This window comes from Anarrhichthys ocellatus, unplaced genomic scaffold (genome assembly GCF_004355925.1).
Source record: "Anarrhichthys ocellatus isolate YVR2014 unplaced genomic scaffold, GSC_Weel_1.0 scaffold34, whole genome shotgun sequence".
Taxonomy (NCBI): Eukaryota; Metazoa; Chordata; class Actinopteri; order Perciformes; family Anarhichadidae; genus Anarrhichthys; species Anarrhichthys ocellatus.
Window position 1 is genome coordinate 1375429 of NW_022280064.1, and position 10284 is coordinate 1385712.

Sequence of the window (10284 nt, forward strand, 5' to 3'; positions counted from 1 at the left end):
TTACATGTTCCATTTGTGTGACTTTTATTCAGTGTGTGTGTGCTCACCGCATGGATCAGTGTGTCTTCATTAGCTGGGAATAAACCTTCATGCTTCCCTCCGCGTGAGGCCAGACACTCTAATTTATTAGGTACCCTGCTGGCAGAATGGACGACAAAACAATGACTCGCATTGCTCCATTACAGCATTTAGCTCAGCCAGTCAATGCTATTAAACTAATCATAATACACGAGACAGAAATATTTCTGCACAAGACTTATTAATAATACTGGTATTAAATGACATCTGGCAGGGGACAGGAATTCATGTGAATGGAAGTGAATCGGTTCTTTTATTGGTTGTAATGGAGTTGTTTAAAGCCCTGCCACAGGTGTTCTCACTTATCAGCTAATTAGACCGAGCCATGCTGGAAGTTACACAAGCTCTTAAACCAAAGTCCATGACTGTGTTCCAAATCACACACTATTTATTTTTTACACCAAGTATATACTACTTACTACTTAGTCATAACATCGCACTTTGAATTTGGACCGTCTTGCTCATAAATCTGCTGTGCAGAGGATTGTGGGTCAGAATAGCCAGAAAAAACACGCTGGCTTGCATACTGCAGAAATACGGCCAGAGGCAGCAGGACATCCTGGTATTTTTGTCATACTGCCTTTGATATACTATGTATTTGGGACATACCAAGTGTGTGTTCCAATACCCTTAATATCATACTACTTAGTATGCAATTGCGAACACATTGCCAATCTTTTTCTGGCATGCTAAATAGTATGCTAATATGGGTGTTGGAGTGAACCGCATTTATCAAGGGCCCTGCACCCTCACACAGGTGTTTTCGCTTATTCTGGTTGATTAGACCTCTTTTTATATTGTATTTAGGTGGAGCTATACTGGGAATTACGTGAGGTCACAAAAATCTGTATGACGATAAAAATAAAAGGTATCATTTGTCCCCACCTGAACAGGTGTTTGCAAGACATGTGACAGAAGACTGAGGGAGATTTCAAACTTCACGGTCCTGAGAAGAGGTCTAACTAAGAGGACCAGAGGCGTGAAGGGCCTTTAATAGGATGGTCAAGGTGCTATACATACAACACACAGTAGAAAGACGAAGACGTTCCTGGCAGACAGTTAGACATTTCACAATAGGAGAATATAGCAGAGGTGGAAGGATGACTGAAATCCATTGAGCTGTGGATTTTCATCAATGGAGAACTGTCTGCAGGCCTACAGCCATATGCAATGTACACTACAAATGTATGTAGGGTTTTACGTGCTCGCCAAAAACATTATGTACGTGTAACTAACATGCTACTGAACTGGCCATTTAGTCTGGATTTTAACTTTGTTTCTTCTCTTCCACATAAATTGTCACCCGGACCTGTAATATAGCCCATAATTACCAGTTTGGGGCCAGTAGGTGGCAGTATCGCTCAGTCAAATGAGAGTTTAGGAATTCCTCACAGCCATTGAGTGAACTTGCACTAATAAGAAACATCTCTTGATCAAACGGGCAAATCATTGTCTATATACGTATATCCTGTTCTCTCTCTCTCTCTCTCCCTCCCTCTTTACAAATGTATTCCTAATACTTCACCCTACAACTTCATATATATTTTATATTCCAAGAGGGGAATAAAACTGCTCCTCCATTATTTATGAGTCACTTTTAGAAGAAACGAGCACTCACAGCCATTAAACCAGCAGCCTGTGGCATCAGGGTAGAGGAGGTGATCAGCGAGGCCGGAGGAGGCCTGATCATCCCGTCAGGGTGTCACTCAACGCATGACAGCCGCTGTCTGACTGTCTGCACCCTCCCTGAGCTGCACGCATCAATGCTGGGCAGGTATGAAGGTATCAATCAGGATTGGTTCTCAGCGAGATGGTTCACATAAAACAAGCATTCCACTGACTGTAATACATGCACTTTTATGTTGCTTTCTGTCTCTACAACTACGTGCGCTGTCGGCCACATTCATTCACGACATAGAAACCCAGTCACCCTTTAATCCAACATGGACATTTGAAGAGCAATCAAAAGTCTGGAGCATGCTGTAAGAGTGTGGAAAATAGCAATGTGTGCAATGGCTATGAATGATTAACGCTTTCTCTCAGAGCCAAAAGCATGAAGAATGAGCAGCAGGCGAGGTGTTGCAAAAAGCAGACGGTTTAAGATTTTGGTCAAAGAAAATGAACGCGTAAAAATGGAAGTGTTCAGAAACAACACTTTCTGGTTCCGTCATTGATTGATTTCTTTTGGACAAACAGTTCTATCTAGATTATGGAAATGAACCAATTAACCTATTTTTACACAGATTCCACAGGGATACTTATTTAGCCCATTGTCAAGACCTGTAGTGAGTTCAGAAAGGAAGGAATGAGTTATGTCAGGAAGTAGGATGATAGATGACAGGATGAACAGGATGATGAATTAATGGAATACTGGAATCCTAGCTCCTTCTTTAAATTGGCTGTACTGGCAGCTTCGGGAGCTTGGACTCCAGGGTATTGGTTAATTGGCTACAAAGCACCTCGTCCATTAAAATAATTTGATAACTGTCTGTGTATCTGGGAATTAGGGACAAGACACAAAAATACATACAGGGTATACTTTTCAAAGCAGCCATTTTGACACGTCATAGCAGCATAATGTTGTTTATTACACCTGTGATTATCCTACAATGACGTGTCAAAATGGCTGCTGTGAAAAGGGCCAATTAAGGTGAACAGAAGTTTGGATCTGGAATGCTTGAACCAACTATTCACATTTAAGTTGATTCTTAGCAAACACTTGCCAATGGTACACAGCTACATCAGCGTTTATTTGGAGTTGTCTTTCTGGCCAACTAGTAGTGTTTAAATCCAATATTCACTCTGTTCTTTGGTATCCGCTACCTCGTGAACAATATAATACTATCTACTCTCGTTACTAACTATGTCTGTCTGTCTGCTGTTTGGTGCAGAGCTGTTTTTCTGTGGCTAGCAGGTAGCTGGCGGTTAGCTTGTCAGCTAAAGACGCTACAATACTCCGTGCAGCTGATAATTATCTACGGGTTCATCTTTACAAAAACCCATATGGAAAAAGAGAGTAATAGTGAAGGTGTACTCCTTAACACGTCTTCAATTATGTAATTAAAATATGATTGATTGGTTTTAATCCACACCTGCATGTTCACATTCAGAGGAATGATTACAGCCCAGTGGCTCTGATGATGAGATTGATTACATTTAAATTATAACAGACAGGTGCTCATCATCTCAAACAGCCTTCTTAATAACCTTTTTTTTTTTACTATATTCATGTGTTATTTGTAATTTTATGCTTCAATTTAGCTTTTTTTCCTCTATTACAAAACATGCTGAGTAACTATGTTTACTAATGAATGGACAGTACAGATAACTGGGTCATCAAAGGATTTCATGCACAACTTAAGTGTGTTTTTTTTTTATTCTTCTTCTTGCCCTCAAATGTTCATCTAAGTAGAGCGCGTTCAGAGGCGTCGGTACGTTCCAGTTCCGGAGGCTCCGGCATCAGTTAACCATTAGTCGCCAAGAATCAAGCGCGCGGCGCCGCTTCCTCCTATTCTCCATTCTATTCTCGGCCGTTTCCCTCGAGGTGCGGGCCCAATTATTTGGCCTCCACTGTGGGAGCAGCTGCACGATGTGTCACATGACCTCAGCACAGCGGTCACATGTCTTCACGCGTAATGTAACGAGCAGAGGTTTGTGAGGTCTGTTCGTCACAGAGGAGGCTTTGTGAGGCGTCTCAAATGCATGCCGTACATTTAGAACGTCATATTCAGTTCATGCAATGTTTAGGTATTCTATGTTGAGAGCCTCTGTAAGGCCGAGCAGTCTGCCACAGGATATGTTCTAATATGAACTGTGTGGAGAGTCCAGTCAGCGATAACTTTGCAGTTATTTCAGATTTTGAAAAGTGTGCAGAGGTGATTGTTAAGCATTGCTGGAGTGTGTGTGTGTGTGTGTGGGGGGGGGGGGGGGTCAATGCAAGCAACCGAGCTCGGGGCCTCAGCGGAAACCATCGATACTGAGCTGAGGTCTGAGCACTTAAAATGTAAATACGCCTTCAAACAGCGACAACACGAGCGAGAGCGTTGTATCGGTGTCTTGGGATCGCTCCAGATGCAACGTGTGCATTCGTCTGTGAAATCAAGATCTCTGCACAAAGACGCAGGCGGCTGAATTGGCATATTCTATCCGAGCCGTTCGGCCGGACAGTGATGCGCTGCAACACAACAGAGCCACTGTCACGCGCTGACCGACGGCGTGTACCTTAAGTGAGTAACGAGACTCCTGTTGAGAGTCAGAGATGTGGGGGATTATTTAAATGAAACAAGGTGTCTCAAAGGATCTCCTTTGATCTCAGCACATTCATGCGATATAAATATCTTCCAATTAATTATGCATGCACGGTGGGATTGCTAAATCCACAGATTTACCAAATTCATGACTGCGCCGATGAGCTCTCGCCAATTTTATTTTGAGTATAATAACCAATCGGAAAGTTCTGGCAGAGAAATATATTGTTTAGTATATTCTTATTGTTAATTACAACTTAGAAAACAAAGCGGGAATTACTTCAAGAATTCGATGTGAAGACATATTTTTGTTAAAGAAGCCAGAAATCCAACATTCGTCTTTATTCAACAGTCCAATAAAACAGGCAATATGAAGAATAGTCCATAAAGATTTACTTTTAAAAGGCTTTTTTTTCTTTAAAGAGGATGCAAAAGAGAGAATAATATATAATCGTAGCAATTAAGGTCACTGTAATCGAACATAGCTCTTGCAGAGTTCGTGGTCCCTGATGTCTCCCCAGCCCCCGTTCTTCACGTGCGGGGCCACCCCCCCGGCCCCGTTGGCCGGCAGTCTCTTTGCTATCAGGAGGTTCTTTGGGAACAGCTGGTTCCCGCTGGACTGCAGCACGTTTTCTATCTTGGTTTTCTGGCTGATCGGCATGCAGGCGGCCTTCTTGTGGTGCATGCCGCAGTCTCCGGCGTGGAAGATCCGCGGAGCCTCGCTCACCATGACCTTCCAGTAGGAGGGCAGGCAGGATGCGCTCAGGTGCTGCAAGGACCAGTCCCAGTTGTAGTCGTCGTAGGTGCAGAACGTGTCGGTGCATCGGATGAGCTTCTGGTACGTCTCTCGACTCAGAGCCATCCCCATGTTGTGCTCGGTGGACTTCCAGGCCTTCACCTCCACCTTGTTCGCTTTGCCGGAGTAGCCGATGTGGCTGTAGCTCCCCAGCGAGAGGATGTCGCAGTCGGCGCACTGCTCCCTTTTGAGAGCCGACATCAGCTTCAACAGGTGGATGAAGTCCGGGGCCAAGTAGTGGTCCTCCTCGATCAGCAGCACCGAGCCCTTATGGTCCTTCAGAACTCGGACTCTGTCCCACACGAAGTGCAGCTTCCACCACCAGTGGTGCTTGGTCTGGGAGAACTTGGCCTCACGGTAGTGGCCGAATGAGTCGGGGTACTCTGCGTTGATGCATCCCAGCTTTAAGGCGTCCTCTTTGGGAATGTCTCTGGGGCAATCCTTTGGGTCGTGTCCGGGGAACTCTTGGGGGTACAGCTGGACGCTGAAGGGGAAGAAAATCTGAAGGACCTGGCAAAAGTCAACAGCGGCCACCACTTTGTTTATCTCGGGGGACCAGTAATCGTGGCTGAATATCAGCAGTATGCTCTCCACACGGCGGGACTTCCGCAAACTGTCCACTAATAGCTTCAGGTAGTCGGGTCGGTTGTGGACCTGAACCACCACAACCAGATCGTCCTTCTGACGCGCCGCCTTGAACTTTTCCTCATTCCTTATCGTCTGGTCGAAGTTCAGCTGGAAGACGATGCCGCGGTAGACTAACGTGGCGTTGTCTACCTCTGGTTTGGGTAGCTTCTCTTTGTCCTTTGCTTTCTCCTGGTGCGTGTCGTTCGCTTGTATCACGGGGAGCGGAGCAGGTGCCCTGCTGACTGCAGGTGTAGCTTGCACCTGGATATGATTGTTGACGCTACTGCTGCCGCTAACGCTGCTGCTGCTGCTGCTTCTCCTCGCCGCCTCGGCTTCCTTGGGGAGCGACACGCTGTCGTTCTTCTTCTGCCTCCCGCTGCTCCAGAAAGCTAGGCCACAGATGACAACCACCACAGTCAGTATCACCACCTTCCTCTTGTAGACCCGGAATCTCATGATAGGGGGTCAGCCTCTTGCGAAGGGAGAGAAGTTGATTGTAGTGGGGAAACAGCGAGCACGGCTTTGCAATTATGATTGTGTGCTTTGCAAAGGGAGCGAGCCTGATTCGAAAGGAGCTGATATGAGGCTATTTGTTGGCAGAATGAACTGTTGTTGTAAACATGGGTACCGCTGGAATGTCATTGATGGTGGATGAATATTCCATAAGGCATGACGGTTGCCGGGAGGCTGCAGGGTAGGAGTGTGCATGTACCACCTGAATGAAAAATGAATAAATGAATAGAGTCAGGTGCATCGGGCAATATGACTGTATCACAATCTTTATTACCATAATCTCTGCATCAGAATGTTGTATTTCACAAAGCTTATGCCATTTAAAATAATATAAAGCAGAGAAAAGGATCAAATCTTCATTTTTCAGGGGCTAGAACTTTCAACTGCTTGAGGTTTATTATTATTATACAATTAACTGATTATCAAAATTGGTATTGATTGATTTTCTGTGTACCAACTAATCAAATAATCAACTAATTGTCTCGGCTCCACAACTGAGCCAACTCCATTTGCTAATGATGACCTGGAAATGCGGCGGCGAGCTACGGAACAGACCAATAAGCTTGTGATGCCAGAAAACAATAATTCAATCGCTAATTTAGTGAGATTGAAACGTACACGTGTATCTGTACAACGTGATGCGATCATATCATTACAAGCTCTAATGGAAGCAGTGATTTCTTTTCAGTTCACGATGAAAAAGTACCACCAAAACCACAAATACATGGTTTAATACACGCTTCTTATTCCTCAGTTCCTCCTCTTTTAGTTATATCATCAATGTTCATTATTGCCCCATGCTTCTAGATTCCCCTCCGCATAAATCTCTGTCCTCTGCATTACCAATATTGATTATCCCTCTCTGCTCAGATCTGCTGAACAAATCCATCTTTTCTTTGTTATTAAATAGTGTTTTTCTTTTTACTACCTGACCCCCTTTTATGAGTTTCCTCCCTGCCTGACATTTCATATCTATGAGTCTGTGATAACATCAATTAACATATACCTGGTAACTACTATAAAACTACCAATAAACATGTACTTTAACATGGTAATATTGTGTGTATATATACACACACACACACACACTATTAGGACAGTAGTTTGTGGCCATGTTTGCACGTTCCCATACAGTTGAAGCCAAATCAAGTGAATCGTGTGTTCTGCAGCTGAAAGTACTGCAGTTTTTGCCCCCCGCAGTAGTTTTATTATACCCTGATCCGCTTTAATACCCACGTCGTCCGTTTCCTTTGCTCGTGCAAACATGCGATGCAGCCTATTAACGTTTTATATTGTTTGTTTCTGTGCATTGGCCGCTGTCGGGCTCACAGAGCCTGCGACAGCTTCGGTCGATTGTTTTTTTTTAACATGATGATAACGTTACCGTGTGTTTGACTAAGTGCTATGAAACGCTCTCGCTGCAACAACAAAAAAAACAACAGTTTTCGCCGCAGCTTCGCTTTATTATGACAGCGAAGCATCCTGCGAGATGCTAACAGTAAGTTAGCATTAGGCTAGCAACTTAACCGGACCGAACCCCGTCAAACAGCAGCGTCCATGTCGAACCACAACAACCGTATTTAACGTTACACCGCTTACCTAAAACCGGAGCACCCGTGGAGGTCCGTTCACCGAGAAGCGTCAGTACGGCGGCGTCCCATTCTCCTCCATTTTCCTTCATGCAGGCTGCATGGAGACGTAACTATCAGCTAGCGTTAGCTGTAAAAAAAAATAATATCCCAAATACGGCACCACTGCCTGCCGCTGTCCCACAATGCACTGGGCCAGAGAGGGGGCAGCCAAGACAACCTAAATATCATGTATCCGTGCTGCTGTCTCGTCATAGGGTGGGATAGGGTTACTGTATCTTTAAATATTTAACAAATACCAAGGATTAATTTATACATATAATACACATATATTAAATATCCTCTATATTGTGCTACTCCAGCAAGCTTCACCCTAAACTGGAAACCAGAGCATCATGATTGAGTAAAGTTTGTTGGTTTAAGTTGAAACGAAGAGTTACTAAAATAAATGTTTTCCCCCTAAATATAATTTGCTTCAGCAGCCTGGTGTCAAAGTGGTACAAAAACGGGTTTGAACTAAATGTATGTGCTCACAAACACATGGCACCGTCTCGCAACATTCTCTTTAAATGTTACTCCTCTCTTGTACGTTAATCAGTTTAAAATGTTGTTGAAACACCCTCAACATGATGAATGAACATGTCCTGTTGATTTGAATTATTTATATCACATTTAAATATAATTTGCTAAACAATTGCCAAAGTAGGGTCACCACTGTTCTGCTGTTTGTGTAGATAATAAGGAAAGAACAATTCATTATTTTGGGTTAAATTACCAACTATATTAGCTCATCAAGAAAATGCATATATTCTTATATTTAATAAATTTTTTGGGCGGTCAAATTCTACCTTTCTCCACATAAATTCTACCTTTTGTTTATACACTTAACCCACTTTCTATACGAACAGCTTCCTTTTAAGCCTAATGCCATACATTCCTGTCGATTTAAAAGCCTCTTTTCATCGCTCATTAACCTCTGTGTTTACGCCTGTAACGCCACCTTCCGGCTGTCCCGCTGCACACCTCAGTTTTCTCCACCACCAGAGGGCGCCACACAAAAACTCCACCACCGGAAACAACGGCGTCTGAGGGTTTCATCTGCGCATGCGCGGCCTTCTTTCTTCCTTTCCGAAAACTCGAGCGAAAGAGACAAGATGGGCCATCAGCAGCTCTACTGGAGTCACCCCCGAAAATTCGGACAGGGTTCTCGATCCTGGTCAGTCCTGTTCTAAAATTGTCAAATATCAATACGTGTACTAAAGCGGATGAGTTTTGAAGGTGTTTGTGAATCCCAATAATTCAGAATATATCACTAATCCTGCACCGCGTGCGAGCTGCTCCTTTAGCCAATATGGCGGTGGAGGATGCGCCGCGCTAGCTTACTAGCTTCAGTTAGCCACTCACAGTTTCTGGAACGGAACCACTTTTGTTGAATCGCCAGAAAGCTAATACATGTTCTAACAGGAGTTCTGGAGTTGATAAAATGCATTTTATTTTGTTCCAACTTTGCTAGCCTGGCGTTATTCGAGCTAATGGTGCTGTGTTTAGGGTTAGCCATGTTTGTACAGAGAACCGCATACCGAACGATAGCCAACATTTGCGGCGCTTGCGTGAACTTCCGCACCGGTAACGTTAGTTTGTATGGATGGATGGTAACTACTGACATTTTACTTTTTTAAAATGTAAAAGATAACCGGTTTAACCCACTCTCTCCTCTATTCCAGCCGGGTATGCTCGAACAGACACGGTCTGATCCGTAAATATGGACTCAACATGTGCCGCCAGTGCTTCAGGCAGTACGCTCATGACATCGGCTTCGTCAAGGCAAGTAGTACTGTCCATTTTTATCCAAGTAGTCGTCAGATTATGTGTTATTTTACGGTCAAACACGGCCTTATTGTAAACGCATTTGCTGCGTGTTGCAGGTGAAGCACGAGCTTCACCTGCAAATGTATTTCCTTTATTTTAAGCTGCTTTAATCCTAAGGGTTAGGTTGGAAACTTGTAGTTTTGTAGCACATCTTTGCATGAATTCAGCATCCTTAAGTCAGTAATTCACTCACAGTACAGTTGATGCTAACTGAACATCATGTCACCTTAACTAATGCCTTGATTACTCTTTTCCCCCACAGCTGGACTAAATGTCGCATCCTCGGATGGGTCCAGTGATCTCTGGATGGCTGGCCAAGATGGGATAATTTAGCACTGCAAATAAATGTGTTTTTTTTCTCCAAGCTAAATGTATTGTTTTTTTTTCTCCTGTATGTATGATGATTGCTAGTAATGTGCAGGGACAATGTGAATATTACAACCCAGACACAAAACAATGCACAACAAATGCATTTCAGTTACGGTTCGTCTACCAGAAAATCACTGACAGCTGGTTTAAAACATCACGATTCCTTAAATGTTTTATAAGGTTCAGAGATTAGGTC

At 43.7% G+C, this 10284-nt stretch overlaps 2 protein-coding genes across 2 annotated transcripts; one reads left to right on the forward strand and one right to left on the reverse strand.

Moving 5' to 3' along the window:
* Nucleotides 1-4635: 4635 nt before the first annotated feature.
* Nucleotides 4636-8075, reverse strand: mgat2 (alpha-1,6-mannosyl-glycoprotein 2-beta-N-acetylglucosaminyltransferase). The gene is made up of 2 exons (XM_031866142.1): nucleotides 7861-8075; nucleotides 4636-6463 (listed from the first exon to the last, which is right to left on the reverse strand). The coding sequence occupies exon 2, from the start codon at nucleotides 6202-6204 to the stop codon at nucleotides 4792-4794; it is 1413 nt and encodes a 470-aa protein (XP_031722002.1). The 5' UTR covers nucleotides 6205-6463; nucleotides 7861-8075; the 3' UTR covers nucleotides 4636-4791.
* A 911-nt stretch (nucleotides 8076-8986) lies between these two features.
* rps29 (ribosomal protein S29) lies at nucleotides 8987-10083 on the forward strand. The gene is made up of 3 exons (XM_031866197.1): nucleotides 8987-9066; nucleotides 9575-9674; nucleotides 9982-10083. Exons 1-3 carry the CDS (start codon nucleotides 9005-9007, stop codon nucleotides 9988-9990), a joined length of 171 nt encoding a protein of 56 aa, XP_031722057.1. The 5' UTR covers nucleotides 8987-9004; the 3' UTR covers nucleotides 9991-10083.
* The last annotated feature ends 201 nt before the right edge of the window (nucleotides 10084-10284 follow it).